Source organism: Taudactylus pleione, unplaced genomic scaffold, assembly GCF_031769625.1.
Source record: "Taudactylus pleione unplaced genomic scaffold, aTauple2 ptg000053l, whole genome shotgun sequence".
NCBI classification, from domain to species: domain Eukaryota; kingdom Metazoa; phylum Chordata; class Amphibia; order Anura; family Myobatrachidae; genus Taudactylus; species Taudactylus pleione.
The window spans coordinates 40852775-40871997 of record NW_028284455.1 but is presented as its reverse complement, the minus strand read 5'-3'; the positions used below and the strand labels follow the sequence as shown (position 1 = coordinate 40871997).

General features: G+C 44.9%; 1 protein-coding gene across 1 annotated transcript in view; it reads right to left on the bottom strand.

The window, feature by feature from the left end:
- LOC148535392 (acyl-CoA dehydrogenase family member 11-like) overlaps positions 1–19223 on the bottom strand; it is a 670105-nt gene that overhangs the window by 444976 nt on the left and 205906 nt on the right. The window contains exons 6-7 of the mRNA XM_088463865.1: positions 5806–5953; positions 1066–1187 (exon numbers count right to left, since the gene is read on the bottom strand). Of these exons, the coding sequence (XP_088319991.1) occupies positions 1066–1187; positions 5806–5953 (270 nt within the window). The remainder of the gene's footprint in view (positions 1–1065; positions 1188–5805; positions 5954–19223) is intronic.

Below are 19223 nucleotides of genomic sequence, written 5' to 3'. Positions count from 1 at the left end.
CCATACAACTAGTTGACTGGTTGGAATGAAAATCTTGTAACGGATGGGAGTAAACGATGATCAGCAATTTGCTCCTAAATGCCAGAAAATAGATGAAAATGGTCGGTCAGACAAGTTTGAACAAATTGTTTGGATCAAACATTTAATAAACAACAGTTTTTGTCCATTTTCCAGCATTTGGGATCAAATTGCTGATTGTCATTTGCTTTCATACCTTACCAGATTTTCATTCCAACCAAACAACTAGTTGGCTGGTTGGATGTAAGTTGGTCTAGTGTGTGGCCAGCTTTACTCCAGCAATTGCCCAGAAGTTACTGATCCTGTGTCTGCTGACTAGCCTGATGGATCAAGACAGGGCGGATCCTGACAGGAAGAAATATAAGGTCATGTTAAGCGGCACAAGGAGGAGGGGAATGTTCCTTGTTTTAAAAGTTGGCTCTGCTCAAAATTATAAGTAAATAAAATATAATCACAGGTCTTTATCTCTTCAATAATTGATAAATAGGTGACACTGATTTTAAGCGTGCAATGACCTGACAACGGACATGATTCCATACTTTTAGCATAAAGACTCAGTAGTGTTGTCATTGTAAGTATAGTTAACATGTTCTGGTCTGGAATAGAGTGAGGAGTAATCGCATAAAATGCTTAAAGCAGTTTCATTCTGCTTGGTACTTCAGTTGACCTATGCGTGTGTGGAACTAAAGGTGCGTGCACACTGTACGGTATCTATGAACGATAACTTGTATCGATAAATCGTTTATATGATTCATTTTTATGCAGCGAATGACCAATGATGCAAGTTCCCACATGTACGATAATGATATCAATGGTTGTCCGTACATGCAGGCCAACCTGGATTATATCATCAAGAATTGTCTGTTCAGAGATGTGGCAGGATGACTTCACTGAAAGATATCTATCATAGATATCTTTCAAAGTGTACACCCAATATCGTTTGTCCTGCACTACAGAAAGTTAAAGGGAAATCGTTCTACGATATCATTGGTTGTGCAGATTGTACCTTAAGGTAATGTACATTTTACATACAGGATGGAATTTTACCTGTAGTATCCCTGCTATCTTAAAGAATGAAAGCACAAGAAAAAAGTTCCAGTCTTGCATTGAAGTAGATACACCACGACAGCGGCTATAAATGCTAGTCAGATCCACAAACGCAGGTATTCCTAGAAGACAGAATAACTGGGATCATCAGACACATACATTTAAGATTAATAGCACTTCATCCACTGCTCCTATCTTGTATTAACAAATGACTACAAGTTTACTGCTTCCCGGTGGGTTGCAGGTGAAAATTTTAAATGGCACCTGCAGTCAGTGTAAAGCCACTGTTTTGTAATTAAAGCCCATGGCCTATTATCTGTTTTTTTTGTGGTACAACTGGATAAATCAACCACCTGGGTACTTAAAATTGTTCAAAAGAGAAAATTATGCAAAATTTAGAAACATGCATGTGCACTTATTGTGATTAAAAATCATATCTACTCAGAATGCAAGCACCAGCCTGTCACTCTACATCTAGAAGTTTGTAATTATGTACAGAAAGGCATAAGATACTTTCCATACTGTATACCGGACTCTTCATGGTAGTGGATACAATTTTATGAAACCTTGCCTTGGTAGTAGTAATCTGAGTTCTGTTTACCATAAGATTACGTCGGATTAGGATACCAAAAATATGGCACCCGTTTTGGCTTGATATACAGATATGTCCTTCCTCGTCTATCCTCTGTGCATTATGAGTCGCGTTACACAGGACACATGAGAACTGCCGGATCTGTGCGCCAGGAATATTTTTTGCTGCAAGTATGTCTTATTCACAATGCATTGCAAATAAGATGCACAAGCAAAAAATTATCTAGGTTCAAGCGCCCTTTCAATAGGTAAAAATAAGTCTCAAATAGTTGAGAGAAAATAAAAATATATAATCATAACACATAATTAAGATGTCAAAAAGACATAGGCACTTCAATTAAGAAAATGTTTTTAAAATATAGTCACGTATTCCAGAGAAAATTCTTCCTCTATTATATGTAGTTCAATCCGGTCCTTAAAAGTCACTTCTGATGATAATAGCCATATAAACAATATGTTTAATCCTGGTTCCTTTTGATGTACACTGGAGCCCATTCAGACCCGGACGCTAAACTGCGGTCTCATGCAGCTCAAAGGGACCGTGTATGCAAATGCCGCAATCGCACTGTGTGGTGTAAGGACGCCCTCTATGTCTTAGAGAGCGATGGCAGAGTGAACGCACGCCGGAGTATAAAGCCGCCAATCTTTCTTTCTTAGCATATGTCGTCTCCAGCAAGTGTCTGAACAATCAAAACCATCGACAGCCATCGGAGCTGCACACAGCGCTTGAGGTAGGTATTACCCCATCGCAAACATTGCGACCACTGCAGGCTGAAAAACAACCAAGTGACGTGTTTAATGATGCATCTTTGTTAATTATGAACACAGCTAAAACTCCATTTAGACGCCCAGACATGCATGCGTTCGCACATCCACTCCCCCATTCACAAGCACCTTCCCCTGTTACCACCCACAAACGGCGCTATCTGTCACTGAAAGTAGCATCCAGTCTGTGTCGTACGAGTGCTCAATTCCCGACCGTAATGAGTGACTCACGCATGCGCATATTGCCGCACGCGCAAATGTGTGATAATCGCCTATAGCGTGTGTACGCAGCTTAGTGAACGGGTCTGAATCGGGCCCACTGTTCCAACACTATACGTAGCCCGGTACTCACTGTCTCTCCATACAGGAGTCCTAGAAGACACAAAGGGAACCAATATATAGTGTGAACCAGTACAAGTTTATTTATAAACAATCACAGGTAATAAAAAATGGCTGCGTACCATGTGTGACCTTTTTAGAAAGGCACAGTATATAACATTATAGGGGTCTTTTCACAATAGCTCCTCCTATTGAGCTTTACCTTCTTGGATCAGGTTCAGACTGGTAACGCCTCCTCCAAGATATACCAACGCGTTTTAACCTAACTCAGGTTTTTTTCAAGGTGTACCTGTGTGTAAAGGAACCAGGCATTTATAGGTAAACCCCTTATCCCTGCCTACATCCTGTATTGGTGGGTGGGGCTTACTAATATAGCTTAAAAACAATACTAAAATACCCATCACCAGCTAAATACTGCATGATTCGGACCTAAATTATAGTCTCAGCAGGTCAAGTGAAACCAAGGTAGGTCCCTTGTATAGCGCACATACCTATTATTAAAAGTGCGATGCGTTCCACCTTGGAAGCAGCTAGATTCCCTTCTGTAGATTGACCCCGACGTCATCAGCCAGTGACCAACATAATTCCCTACCATCCAAGTGGGCATAGAGAGGTAATATAATCATGTAGCGAGCCACCGAGCCCGAAGCATGGCGATATGTCAATATGTATGATAAGTCTAGTATGGTAAAGATTTACCCTAAGTCCCTTAGTTTGTAAACTATACCAAAAAGTATTTGTTTACAATGAGGTGGAACCAATATGTAGGGTACATGCCTCCAGCGATCTGGTTATAAGTCTGAGCGCTATAACATCATCATATCCGGGAATGCGTTCCAGACTCTGCAACGCATTAGTTAAAGCCAGTTCCTATGGGCATGTCACCTCCGGCCTGCGGGGGGAAGTGATGTTACGTACTACAAGACTGAGATACAGGTGGGAGAGAGCTGCATCGCTTCCGCCTAACAGTGGAAGTGATTTTATGAGTTCCACAAGGTGGAATGCATCACGCTTTTAATAGTAGGTTTGCGTGCTATACAAGGAACCTACCTTGGTTTCTCTGGACCTGCTGAGACTATAATATAGGTCAGAATCATGCAGTATTTAGCCAGTGACTCTATATGGGTATTTTAGTGCCGTTGTTGGCTATAGGAGTAAGCCCCGCCCACCAATAAAAGAAGTAGGCAGAGATAAGGGGTTTACCTATAAATACCTGGTTTCTTAACACACAGGTACACCTTGAAAAAGACCCGAGTTAGGTTGAAACATGTTGGTGGATCTTGGTGGAGGCGTTACCAGTCTGAACCTGATCCAAGAAGGTACAGCTCAATAGGGGGAGCTATTGTAAAAAATACCTCTATATGTTATATACTGTGCCTTTCTAAAAAGGTCACACATGGTACGCAGCCATTTTTTATTATTTGTGATTGTTTGTAAATAAACTTGTACTGGTTAATACTATATATCGGTTCCCTTTGTGTCTTCTATGACTCCTGTATGGAGAGACAGTGAATACTGGGCTACGCAGGGCCGTAGAGATCCATGCGGGGCCCCGGGAAAGAGGGGGCGTGGCCTAATCGCGGGAGGCCCCCTTGAATAAAAAACATTGTTTTGCAGCGCTGCGAAGCTGTGAGCCACTCAGCCAGGTGCAAAGCCAGAGGGGGGCGCGATCAGTGCCAACAATGGCAACATCAGTGTGATCGCTCCCCCCTTCAGACATAGGAGATTGCTGTGTGCTGGGCTGCTGCAGAGGGAGGGAGGAGGGAGGAAGTGAGGGGGGGCGGCACCGGACCCGGGCCCCACTGGAAGCTCGGGCCCGGGTAAACTGTACCCACTCCCCCCCTCTCGGCGCCCCTGGGGCTATGCATAGTGTTGGAACAGTGTACATCAAAAGGAATCAGGATTAAACATGTTTATATGGATATATTATATGGAGCAAGATTTTTTTCTGGAATACGTGACTATATTTTTAAAAAAATGTCTTAATTGAAGTGCGTATGTCTTTTTTTACATCTTAATTATGTGTTATAATTATATATATTTATTCTCTCTCATTGATTTGAGATTTATTTTTACCTTTTGTTGAAAGAGCGCTTGACCCTAGATAAGTTTTTGCAGTACTATTCGTGATTGGTGTTTATCACTTTGCGTTAAAGCAGCCTCTCTCAGTGTGGAGCACAGGTGGTCAATTCTTTTCTTTAGCAGTACATGATGCACAAGCAGACTACGCTGATTAATAAGATATGTGATGTGTATGTTCTGTGTGCGGCCAAGTCTGTAATATCATCACAACGGAATGTGGTGTGGAAAACAGCCACTAACACTGTAATGCAGAATTTCATATATAGATTCAGCTGCAGTTGCACACAGAGCATACACATGCCACATATCATTTCAATCAGCGTACTCTGCTTGTGCATCTTATACATATCAAATTGCAAATAAGACCCATTTGCTGTGAAAAAGATGCATGAAAAGAGGCTCTGCATGAGTAAACTCGCACGGGACTAGGCGTGCAATGCAACTACAGCAACAACATAGGACACATCTGTATAATAAGTTCAGTTTGTTACATAAAAAATGTATAACATAATAACAGCTAGCAACAATGTAAATATAGTGTTTCCACAGTCCTACACTATGTTTTGGAATTTACAATATCATTTTAAAACATGGGGTGCAGAATTAGATACACAATACTCTATGTTAAATCTCTTATCCAGTCAGTTTGCAAAAGTTTCCTTTAATGTATTTGAAATGTAATATAAAATGGAGATTTGAGGAAATACTGTATATCACCAGGATGAAGGGTGACAGGTAATGGGGCAGCAGCACTCTACTTTTTTTATTTTATTTTATTTTAGTTTGTATTCTAACAATTAATGACTAGAGGTGAATTATTTAGGTGTATTTATTTTTATACAGATGAGATCTAGGAAAGTTGCTATTGTGGGGGTCATGGCACAGAAAACAGTGTAGGTCAGAGTGTAAAAGTTGTAAATCTGTGTCTTAGAGAAGTTTTAGATTTTCATTTTCAATACTTGCCTTCAATATCAGTAAAATATTTTGTATCAAGAAGCTCAAATAGCTGGATTTCTCGGGGCCAAAAATAGAGTGAAGTGAAGTAAGCTAAGTCTGACATAGAATGTCCAATTGTGGACAGCTCCCAGTCCAGAACGGCTACCACACGGGCCTACGGTACAGTATTCAGAACAAAGTTATTAGGAATCATGTAATATACATATGCAAATGAAAGAAAAAGGAAAATAAAAAACTATTGTATATTGAAATATACTACAGGTATATACTGTATGATACTTTTGAAAAAACAAGAGAAGTTAGTTTAGTTAAGAGGAGAACTTAGTGGGCATTATTTATTACATTTTGTATTTTGTTTTTATTTTTATCTTCCTTCTTTCAAGACTTTATTTTCATCTGCACTATTTACAAAACTGTAAAGTGACCAGAATTGCGTAAACATCGGAATAGCGTACATCTCTGAAACAGGCCCAGTTTGTTGAGGGAATGCACCCTTGGTTTGCAGACCATATATGAAAATATAAAAGTACAGGCACTTAAGCACCATTTGCATCTATTGTTACATGAAGTACAGTATGAGTTTGCACTTTAAAATTACAGTTTCTTAAGGAGTATAATAATTAGAGTTATGGTAGACTTACCTTGATAACTCTTTCTTTGAGGTCCATAGGGTCCACAGGAATATCATGGGGTAATATGGTTGAAGAGATCCAGACACCAAATAGTTAAAGCTTTCCAGCTCCCAGGATGTACTGGGTCCTCCTCCATATATACCCCACCCCTAGCCACAGGCCTTCAGTTGCATAACCAAGCCTAAGGCAGGAGAAGGAAATAGGAGGAAGAACAATCGCACACCAGAAACACTCACACCCACTCATCCAATGAAGCCAGGTGCATCAGGGTGAGTGCCCTGTGGACCCTATGGACCTCGAAGAAAAAGAGTTATCAAGGTAAGTCTACCATAACTTTAATTTTCTTCTTCAGGGTCCATAGGAATCCACAGGGATACCATGGGGGGAATGGGATTGTATTACCTGCGGCTATTTAGCCACCGGTTCAAATCCCGCCAAGGAGAGACCGACAGGCTGAAATCCCGACAGGCTGAGGTAAGTACTCTAACCTTCCCCTAACCTTTAGGGGTGCCTAATCCAAACCTCCCCCCTATTGCCTAACCCTAAACTCCCCCCATTACTGCCTAAACCTAACCCCCCCTTCCCGCTCCCTAAACCTAACCCTTCCGGGGGGGTGCCTATCTCTAACCTCCCCCTGGGGATGCCTAACCCTAACCCCCCTTCCCCTAGCCTAACCCAAAACACTCCAAGGGGGTTGCCTAACCCTGTCCCCCTGGGGTGCCCTAAACCTAACCCTAACCCCCCCCCCCCCACGGCTAAGAGAACGGGCACCCGTACTTACCTCGATCGTGCTTGCAGCGTTCTGTATTCTGGCATCGGGATTATGACAGGCGTTGGTACCTTGGTGCCTGTCATAACACCTTAGCCGGCATTCCGGCATTGGGATTGTGACCGCCGGTCATATAACTACGTCCCACCATGGAGATGTCCTAAAGCAGTTCCTCTAGGGTGGGGGACGCTCCTGAGCAGAAAGGAGAACTCGTTGCCCAAAAGAAGCATCCTGAGAGGCAAAAGTACCTTAGAAAAGTGTGGACAGAAGACCACGTGGCTGTCTTCCATAATTGTTCAGCAGAGGCACCACGACTAAATGCCCATGATGGCCCTACAGACCGAGTAGAATGTGCTGTCACTGTATTTTGGACAGATAGTTCAGCTTGTGTGTACACCTGAGAGATAGTCATACGTAACCATCGAGCCAGGGTCTGCTTGTTAGCTGGCCATCCTTGTCTGTGAAAACCATATAATACAAAAAGAGCATATGATTTTCTAATAGAGTTTGTATTCTCCACATAGATACGGAGAGCACGAACTACATCCAGGGAGGCTTCACCTACAGAAAGGTCTGGAGCTTGAAAAGCTGGAACTACAATTTCTTCATTCACATGAAAACGGGACACTCTCAAAAATGGGGAGCGACAAGAGAGCGCTGCCAAACCAGTGACTCTGCATGCAGAAGATAGCGAGGAGAGAAATTGTTTTCGCTGTCAACCATTTCAAGTCTACAGAGTCCAAAGGTTCAAATGGGGAACCTGTAACCCCTTAAGAACCAAAGACATATCCCATGGTGCTACTGGTTGGACAAAAGGAGGCTGAACTCGCAGAACTCCTTGAAAAAAAAATCTAACATCTGGTAATGAGGCAATTTTCTTCTGGAACCAGACTGAGAGTGCAGACATTTGTACTTTCAATGTAGCCAGGTGGAGACCAAGGTCCAATCCAGCCTGGAGAAAAGCCAGAACCCGGGAAACCCTAAACACTTTAGGGTCATATTTCCTGTGGGAACACCATTGACCAAAGGAATTCCAAACTCTGTAATAGATGCGGGCAGAGGAAGGCTTTCATGCCTTAATCATTGTTGAATCACAGAGCTGGAAAAACCTTTTGCTCTTAAGATGGAAGATTCAAGAGCCACACCGTCAAAGCCAGACGAGACAAGTCTGAATGTCGGCAGGGACCCTGCATTAGCAGATTCTGTCATAGAGGCAGAGGATATGGACTGTCTATGGACAGATTCTGTATGTCGGTGAACCAATGACGTCTGGGCCAAGCCGGAGCCACCAGTATTATTGTTCCCTCTTCCTGTTTGAATTCTCTTGGGAGGAGGGAAATTGGAGGAAAGATATATGCCAGCTTGAAGTCCCATCTTACTGCCATTGTGTCCATGAATGCTGCTGATGGGTCTCTGGACCTGGCCCCATACCTGGGGACCTTGTGGTTGTGATGTGATGCCATGAGATCTATCTCTGGTAGACCCCATTTGTTTACCAGGAGCTGAAACACTCCTGGTAAGTCGCGTGTATGTCCTGGTGACTTAGGAAGTCTACTTTACAAATTAGAATTCTCGGTATCAATATTGCGGAGATGGCCGGAAGATGACGTTCCGCCCAAATCGGAATTCTTGTCACTTCCTTCATTGCTGCAAGACTTCGCGTGCCTCCTTGATGATGGGAATAGGGTACTGTAGTCACATTTTCAAACTGAATCTGGACCAGCCTGCCCTGAAGCAGATCCTGTACCATGATCAGTGCTCTGTATACTGCTCATAGTTCCAGAATGTTTATTGGAAGATTTGTTTCCTGATTTTACCATCTTCCCTGAAAGGTGTGATGACCTGTCACTGCCCCCCATCTGCAGAGGCTAGCAACCGTGGTGAGAAGCACCCAATTTGGAATCCAAAATGGGTGCCCTTTTTCCAGATGGTCCTTCTTCAGCCACCACAAGAGGGAGAAACAAACCTCTGGAGTGAGAAGGATCCTCTGAGACCTTATTAGATGATACTGTCCATTCCGCTGGGAGAGAATCAATCTTTGCAGAGGCCTAGTATGGAACGGAGCATACCCTACCATGACGAAAGTGGATACCATTGATCCCAGGACCTGCATTACGGATAGAATGGATACCTTTCACTTGCGTAACAGTATCCGCAATGATAGGTTTGTAATCTTGTCCTCTGGCAGAAACACCCTTTGTGCCTGAGAGTCCAGAAATGTTCCTAGATGTACCATCTGCTGTGTTGGAAGAAGAGATTACTTTTTCCAATTGATGATCCAGCCATGCCTTTGAAGGCAGGCTTCTGTCAATTGAAGATGGTGTTGTAAAACAACTGGAGTCTGCACCAATATTAGAAGGTCGTCCAGATAATTAGTTAAGGTATAACATACTTCAGTTAACTATTTTTCTTTGAGGTCCATAGGGTCCACAGCATCTACCTTGGGGTATGTAGTTGGAGAGATCCATTGCACCAAACAGCTTACAGCTTTAAAGCTCCCAGCATGCACTGGTCCTCCTCCCTATATACCCAGCCCCCAGCCACAGGCATTTAGTTTGTAAACAAGCCTAACGGCAAGAGACGGAAAGTGGAGAAGGAAGTACAATGTACCCAAAAGTACTCTCAAAATACGAAGAGGGAACCAGTGATACAAAAATGCAAAGAACAGATCCCAACTGAGGCTAGGTGTGTCAGAGTGGGTGCCCTGTGGACCCTATGGACCTCAAAGAAAAATAGTTAACTGAGGTATGTTATACCATAACTCTAATTTTCTTCTTCAGGGTCCATAGGGTCCACAGGATCTACCTTGGAGATGTCCTAAAGGAATGCTCCTGTGCAGAGAGGAGAATACGCCACCCAAAGGAAGCATCCTGGGAGGCAAAAGTATCAAATGTTTAGAATTTGATAAAAGTATGGTTGGATAACCAAGTGGCTGCCTTGCACAGCTGTTCAGCCGAGGCGCGATGTCTAAACGCCCACGATGGTCCGACGGACCGAGTAGAATGTGCTGTCACCTTGTTAGGAACAGGGAGATCAGCCTATATATAGACCTGAGCAATAGTCAGCCAACAAGCCAAAGTCTGTTTGTTTGCTGGCCAGCCTCGTTTGTGAAACCCATATAACACAAAGAGCGAATCTGATTTCCTGATGGAGTTTGTACGATCCACGTAGATACGAAGGGCTCGAACCACATCGAGGTATGAAGACTGAAAAGCCGGGACTACAATTTCCTCATTAATATAGAAATGGGATAGCACCTTCAGAAGGTAACCCGCCTTAGTACAAAGGACAGCTCTATTTTGATGAAAAATCAAATATGGAGAGCCACATGACAGTGTTGCCAAGTCAGAAACTCTCTATGAGCTGAGGAGATACTGAGGAGAAAAAGTGTCTTCGCTATCAACTATCTTAAGTCCACCTTATCCATGAGTTCAAAGGTGGGAACTTGCAGTGCACTGAGAACAAAGGATAAATCCCATACAAATTGAGGTTGCAGTCGGAGAACCCCCTGCAAAAAATTTTTTATATCTGCCAGAGGAGCAATTCTGCACTAGAACAAAACTGACAAAGCAGAAACCTGAACCCTCAAGGTAGCCAGGCGAAGACCTACTGTATGTCTAATTCAGCCTGCAGAAAAGCAAGTACTCTTGAAACCTTGAAAACCTTAGGGTCATATTTTGTTTGGGAACGCCAACGAAAATATGAATGCCAAATCCTGTGATGGATGCGGCCTGAAGCAGGCTTCCTTGCCCTCATCATCGTCTGGATTACAGAAGCAGAGAAACCTTTGGCCTTTTAAGATGGAAGCCTCAATAGCCACGCCATCAAAGCCAGGTGAGGGAATAATCCGGATATAGGCAGGGACCCTGCACTAGAAAATCCGGTCGTAGAGGCAGTGGAAGTGGCCTGTCTACGGATAGACATGTCAGATCGGTGAACCAATGTCTTCTGGGCCAGGCAGGAGCTATTAGTTATAACCTGCCACCTTCCTGCTTGAACTTTCTGATGACTCTTGGGAGGAGGGAGATAGGAGGAAACAGGTATGCCGTACCTGGGGACTTTGTGGTTGTGGCGTGATGCCATGAGGTCTATGTCTGGTAGTTCCCACCTGTCCACCAGGAGTTGAAAGATGTACGGATGAAGAGCCCATTCTCCGGCGTGTATGTCCTGACAATTTAGGAAGTCTGCTTCCCAGTTGAGGAATCCTGGGATGAATATTGCAGAGATTGCTGGAAGATGGCATTCTGCCCACAGCAGAATGTTCGCTACTTCCTTCATGGCTGCCGGACTTCGTGTGCCTCCCTGATGGTTGATGTAGGCTACAGTGGTCGCATTGTCGGACTGAATCTTGGCAGGCCTTCCATAGAGAAGGTCCTGTGCCAGACTGAGTGCTCTGTGCACTGCATGAAGCGCCAAGATATTTATTGGTAGGAGTCGTCCACTTTCCTTGAAAGGTGTGATGCCCTATCACTGCTCCCCATCCTCACAGACTTGCATCTCTGGTGAGGAGTATCCAATATGGGACTCAATACGGACAACCCTTGTCTAAATGAGTCATCTCCAGCCACCAAGCGAGGGAGAGCCGAACCTCAGGCAAGATGCAGATCATCTGAGACTTTATCCGATGATACTGACCATCCCAATGAGACAGAATCCATTGCTGCAGGGACCAGGAGTGGAACTGGGCATAAGCCACCATATCGAATGTGGATACCATGGATCCCAGCACCTGCATTGCCAGGTGAACTGACAATCTTTGTTTGCAGAGTAGACAGCACACACACAAGACTGTAGTGCCACAATCTTGTCCTTTTGTAGGAGAATTCTCTGGCCCAGAGAGTCCAGCAGCGCCCCCAAGTGCACCATCTGCTGAGTTGGAGAAAGAGAGGACTTTTTACAATTTATTATCCAGCCGTGCTCTTGTAAGCAGACAATGGTCATCTGAAGATGACATTGTAACAACTCCTGCGATTATGCTAATATCAGGAGGTTGTCCAAATATGGCAGTATCCTGAACCCTTGTCGTCTGAGATGAGTCGTCATCACTTCCATCATCTTGGTAAATACCCAAGGGGCTGTGGCCAGCCTGAAGGGTAGAGCCTCTACCGCCAATCTCAGAAATCTTTGGTGGGATCGTGCAATTGGAACATGCAGATATGCATCCTGTATGTCCAGGGAGACCATGAAATCTCCAGGCTCCATTACCAGCATAATTGACCGTAAGGTTTCCATACGGAATTTGGGCACATGGATGAATCTATTGAGAGACTTCAGATTCAGGATAGGGCGATGCGACCCATTTGGTTTCTGAATAAAAAACAAGTTTGAATAATAACCCCTTCCCTGCTGCATCACAGGATTATGACTCCTAACCTCAGGAGGCCCCCAATAGACTCCCGGGAGGCCGAGGACCTGTCCGGGTCTAAAGGCAGGGTTATACCAACCAAACCTTTGAGGGGGATGCCTCAGGAACGTGATTGCATAACCTTGAGAGACCACCTCTCTGTCACATGCCGCCGCATGGACAGTGTTGTGCAAGCCGAGCGCCGGGCCAGTTCCCTCTGAGACTCCACCTACCAGTCGTCATTCTGAGCCTGTTCCGTATTGGCTCTGGAATCCATATCCTCCTGCTGACAGCGCTGCTCTGATGCCGGTGATAGAGTTTCTCATGCTTCCGGTTGTTCTCGTCTCCTTTTCATTCAGTCAAGTTCCTGAGCCAATTTGCTGTGTCTGTTCTGCTGTTTGTTCCATCCACGTGGCACGGTCTGCAGTTCACCACCTCGTGTCGTTGTGTCAACCAGACAGCACAGTGCACTTCGTCCCCCAGAAGTGCTTATCTTCGCCCGGCGGCTTGTATCAACTTGGCGACACTAGCTGCCCTCCTGCATTGAGTGCGCAAATTAGCATCCTGTGGCCTGTCAACCCGGCGACACTAGTCGCTAACTAGCGCCTCATGGCCTGTGTCTACCCAGCGACACTGGTCACTAACTAGCGTCTCCAGTGCGCTATCTGGTGCATCACTGCCAGTGTCAACCCGGCGGCATTGGCCGCATCTCTGCACCATCAGTGTGCAACTCAGCGCACCATTGCCGGTGTCATCCCAGCGGCGCTGGTAGCAACTCAGCGTACCCAGTGTACAATCCGGCACACTGTCACCAGTGTCATCACGGCAGCACTGGTAGCAACTCAGCGTCCCAGTGTGCAATCCGGTGCACCGTCACCAGTGTCATCCCGGCGGCACTGGTAGCAACTCAACGTCCCGGTGTGCAACCCAGCTCACCGTCGCCAGTGTCATCTCAGCGGTACTGGTTGCAGCTCTACCTTCGGTGTACCACTTCATCCAAAGTCTTGCCAGCTCAAAGGCTGCACCCAGCCCTGGGGACCCAGGACATAACTAGTCAATACAGATCAGCCCTCAAGCTGCTCCAACGGCCCAAAGGCTGCATCACTTCATCTGCCCTTGGCCACAACTAGTCTTTATCAAATCAGCCCTCAAGGCTGCTTCTACAGCCCAAAGGCTGCATCTCTTCTCCTGCCCTTGGCCATGACTAGACTTTTTGGAACAGCCCTCCAGGCTGCTTCTACAGCCCAAAGGCTGCCCCTCATCTTCTACACTTGGCCACAACTAGTCAACTGGCTGCAGTCCTCTGACAACTCTTGTCTGATTAACCATCCAATCCATAACACTCTCAACCCTAGGCATCTGTCGTGGTCTGATGCCAGGCCTGAGAAAACTGTAGAAGTCGGCCTCCAACCCTGAGACCCCCCAGGGGGAGGCCTGCCCCATCAGGCAGTGGGCTTACTATCCGGCTTGGAAGTAGGATGCTTGGTTGACCAGGATTTCTTGGTCTGCCATTTCCTGCGGGAATTATTCTGTCTAGAGGAAGACTGTCCCTTTGCCCTACTCTGTGGGTAAAAGGACCGAGCTGATGACTGCCTATATTTAGGAGAAGTCGTAGATGGCAACCCAGCAGATTTAGATGTTGCCAGAGAAGACACTATGTCATCCAGCCCTGATCCAAACAGTACCTTCCCAACAAAAGGCAAGCACTCCAGGGCCTTCTTGGAACCTGTATCCGCCTTCCTGGTTTTTAGCCAAAGGGTTCTTCGAGCTGCAACCAAAGCGGACGATACCCTAGAAGCTAAGTTACCTGCATCAATGACCGCTTCCCCCATATACATAGCTTCTCGCATCTGACAGAGGGAAGACAGATGTTCTCTGGTAGCATTAGGCAAGTTATCCTCCAGAAACTTTGTCCATTCTTCCATAGCCTTGGCTACCCAGGCTACAACCATAGTTGGCCTGGTAATAGCCCCAGATAATGAAAATACTGATTTTAAATAGTTATCAAGTTTTCTATCTGTAACCTCTTTCAATTAGGATACTGCAGGAATGGGTAATGTAGAGCTTTTGATCAATCTAGTTACATGAGCATATACTGGGGCAGCACAGACGGTGTAATGGTTAGCATTACTGCCTCACAGCACAGATTCCCACTACAGCCCTAACTGTGTAGGGTTTGTATAGTCTCCCTGTGCTTGCGTGGAATTCCTCCGGGTGCTCTAGTTTCCTCGCACACTCCAAAAATATACTGGTAAGTTAATAGGCTTCTTACAAAAATTAACCTTAGTGTGTATGTGTGTGAGCATGTTAGAGATTGTAAGCTCCACTGGGGCAGGGACTGATGTGAATGGCCAAATATTCTCTAAAGGACTGCAGAATGTGTGTGCGCTATATAAATAACTGGTAATAAATAATAAAATACTTATGGAGGAACTTCCCATTTGCTACATTCACCCTGAGCAAATGGATATTGAGAGGTTAAATTCCTTGTAGTATGGAAATGCTTATTTGGAGTAGACCATGCTTCAGACATGAGATTAGTCAGTTGCCCAGACTGAGGAAAATACCCTTTAGCCACCTTCTGATGCCTAAAAACCAGAGTCTTAGATTTCAGCGGACTCTCCTCTTTCTCTATAATGAGGACTGCTCTCACCAGAGAGGGGACATCCACAGAGGATTGATGGTCTTCTTCCACTGAGTAAGATCCAGTATCAGAGTGTGATGAGGAGGTTGAGTCAGAATCCTGAGGCAATGTTTGAAGAGAATTTCTCTTATGCCCCTGGTATTTTCTGTCACAGCCCTATTTGCCTGTACCACTTGCTGAGGGGCTATAGAGGGCAGCAAAATCTGACTAGAGTGAGCAGAAGAATCAAACCAACAGGGATTCATAGGGGACATGTACACAGAAGGATGCAACTGCTGTGGGTATCCCATAGCAGGAGGCAATATCATGGCAGGAGCACGCTGCGCTGCGGACTTGTCCACCAAATGCAACAAAACCTGAGACCAAGAAGCCACCCAGGATGGCTCTTGTGCAGGTATACAAGATAGAAAAGGTGGCTGTTTACAACAGGCACTACACAACCCATCTTTCACAAAATCCTATTCAGACAGGCCTGCAAAACAGAATTTACATGACTTGAACACCGGAGGTTCACCCTTCTCACCTTTACCCTCAGACATGACAAATGTGTGACCAGTATAAGGTGTACAGTATAAATGCAATGTGACCCCTTCACAAATGAAAAACTTCACACACCTTTTCAGAGGGATGAGGAGAAACACAGTGATAGATATAACTGACAGTTTGAAAACAAAAGCCAGTTTATATACAGCAGCTAGCATGAAAGTCACATACAATGCATAAATACAAACATTGCTATTGCAAATTGACTGAATCAACTGACCAGTCCCGCAGGGATAGTGGCAGGATATAGAGCGCTATATACCAGACACAGAGGAGAGGTATACAGGGAGACAGACTAGACCTCTAAGACAACCAGCTTGCAGCAGTTCACACAAATGTGAACTGTTAGCGTCTCACACACGAGGTGGTCAGAAGTAGCAACCGAGAGGCTGGAATCCGTAACCGGAAGTTCCGTCTGGGTCGGGAGAGGAGTGGCCAAGGGAGCGCCTATCTTCCCTAAGCTGCAATTTTGATGGCACAGGTATGCTGGCCTCACAGTAGTAGACGCTAACTAGTGCATCTACTATCCGTCCCCGGTGACAGACCGATATGGCCCGTACACATTATATGAGGCATTCACCCGCAGCCGCCTCTGGTGTGTTTCCTACACCAGAGGCCTGGACTGTGTCGCGCACGATTCTTCTCATGAGGAATCGCTTACCTGCCATCTCCGTGAATCTAATCACAGTCCAGACCCCAGCGACGCTGCTTGCTAAGCCTCACTGAGGGCCGCCAAAATCCCCAGGGCATATAGCGGTATTGGTGTTTCGGCATCAGTGGAGGTAGATGGAGCTTCAGTATTTGCAACCTATTCGGCGCTTAGAACCGTTCAACTCAGAAGTTCAAAAAACTAAGGTAAATCATAACAGAAAAAGCCTAGGACTGCCTAGGCAGTCCTGCTGTAAAACAGGTGCGTCTGGATACTTGCTGCACACCAAATAAAAAAACTAAATGTCTGGGGGTGGGGTATATAGGGAGGAGGACCAGTGCATGCTGGGAACTTTAAAGCTGTAAACTGTTTGGTGCAATGGATCTTTCCAACTGCATACCCCAAGGTAGATCCTGTGGACCCTATGGACCCTGAAGAAGAAATGGTAGTATTCTGAAGTAAGCCGTCATGACTGCCATAATTTTGATAAAGACCCAAGGGGCCATCAACAAACCAAAAGGCAGTGCCTGAAATTGGTAGAAATCGTTGGTGGAATGACATAATGGGAACATGTAGATACGCATCCTGAATGTCCAGGGAAACCATAAAATCCCCAGGCTCCATTGCCAAAATAATTGACAAGAGAGTTTCCATACGAAACTTGGGAACATGGATAAACCTGTTGAGGGGTTTTAGGTTCAGAATAGGGAGATATTCCCCATTTTGCTTCTGAACTAAAAACAGATTTGAATAATAAACTGTCCCCTGTTGTGACAAAGGGAGTGGAATTATTACCCCTCCCTGCAGTAGAGATTGAATAACCTCCTGTAGGGCCAAGTCCCTGACCACATCTGTGCAAAAAAACTTCTGGGGAGGATGCCTCCTGAAAGTAAGGGCATACCCCTAAGAGACCACTTCTCGGACCCAGGCATCTGTTGTTGTTAGTCGCCAGTAATCTGCAAATTGAAGAAGTCAGCCTCCCACCCTGGAATCCCCCAGGAGGAGGCCCGCCCCGTCAGGCCAATGCTTATCGCCCTGTTTAGAAACTGGGCATTTTGTCGGCCCAGATCTCCTAGTTTGTCGCCTTGTTGTCCTGCAAAAGCTAGCTGGTTTGGAGAAAGAGTATTCCTTTGCTCTTCCCTGAAGTCAAAAGGGGCAAAAGAAAAACTGCTAAGACTTTACTGCAGGCGTGGATGGCAACCCTGCTGATTTTGAAGCTGCCAGAGTAGATATTATCTTGTCTAACTCTGCTCCAAAAAGTATTCTTCCCAGAAAAGGTAAATTTTTCCAGAGCCTTCTGTGATCCTGTATCAGCTTTCCAGGATCTTAAGCAAATGGCAAGAAAATACTACGCTCCAATACTATAGTAGGGACATTAATTTAGCACAAGGTCAAAAATTAAAGAACCATAAACTGTAATCAATTAAATAAAGGACAATAAAAAAACAATAAAAATAATATAATAATTGATTGAATAAATATATGGAATCACATTACATAAATATCAATAAACAACTAAAAACATTTAAAACAGCAAGAGTGAAAGTATTCCGTATACAATTGTTAAACTGCAATATAAAAGAGTTGATCAGACTCTTCATACAACAGGATATGTAACAATCAATCTATGAGAGACCGCAATGTTACTGTTGCCAGTAACTATTAGGTGAAGTTCGTTTGTATCCAAAATATAAGTACTGGTGTATTCAGCCTCTCAATGATAGAAAATAATTACTGGAGACTCTTTCTGATAAGAATCTTATACAAGTTCTTTTGTGATGTTTAGAAGGTAATAGTAACCACATCCATTAGAATTGAAACGTAGGTAGGTGTTTGTAAGTTTGGATGGTAAAGACAGGACACAGTCAATGCTCCTTCAAATGAAGCTTGTATAGGTTACAGTGTTGTAAATAAGCATACCAGTCAGTGGGATCTCTCCAACAACGACAGCCGATGGATTTGCACTTGGTGCCCTGTACAAGGAAATAGCCCAGACCCTGCCGCAGGAGACAAGCAGTCTCCGTCTCCAGATATCAGCTGGCAGCATGGGCAATGAGGACTAGCAGTCACCAGAATCTCTCTGTCAGTGATGTCCAAAACAGTACCGTGTCCCCAAGGTAGCCCCGCCACTACCGCAGAGTGCTAGCTGCTCCCGTCTCTGGATTAGAGGAGGCCTCCCGGCCGTGACCATGTGTACCGGCCCTTGGTTGTGGGTCACTCTCTTCCAGCTGCCGCCTGATAGTCAGGATACACGGCAGAGGTTCAGCATATAACAGCAGTGGTTACTGGTCAATGGGTATTCTGTCGGGCGCAATAGAGTGCAGGTGAGCCTCCGGTATTCAGATTATGTGAGCAGCAACGCGTTTCGGCTACACCTATAGCCTTTTTCAAGCTGAGATGCTCACTATGTCCATTGTCCAGTTTAAATAGCACCAACACAGGATTGATTAATCAATTAATTAGTTTGATTTAACCAGTAATTATCCATCTTAGTCCCGGATTTAATTTGAGCCTAGCCGCGTTAATTTAATGACTACTTCGCCTGTTTTGTAGGTGGTAAAGTATCGCGGCCGTCCAGGCTTTACCCCGTATTCAATTTCAAAGTACGCGTAAACGGCACCCGGTGATACTGAAACAAGCAGAAAGTACTGACATTTTTGGGAAATCAGCCTGTCACCCCCCAAATGATGCTCTGACATGGGGGTTCACTCTTGTACCCCCCGATTTGGCTCGCTGAAGGTATTTGGTTTAAATGGGCTCAATAGCTGCTTAATAGCGTTTTTCTATACCTGATGCAGAATAGTATTCAGCAGTATTTTTTCCAGAAAATATGTTATCCCAGC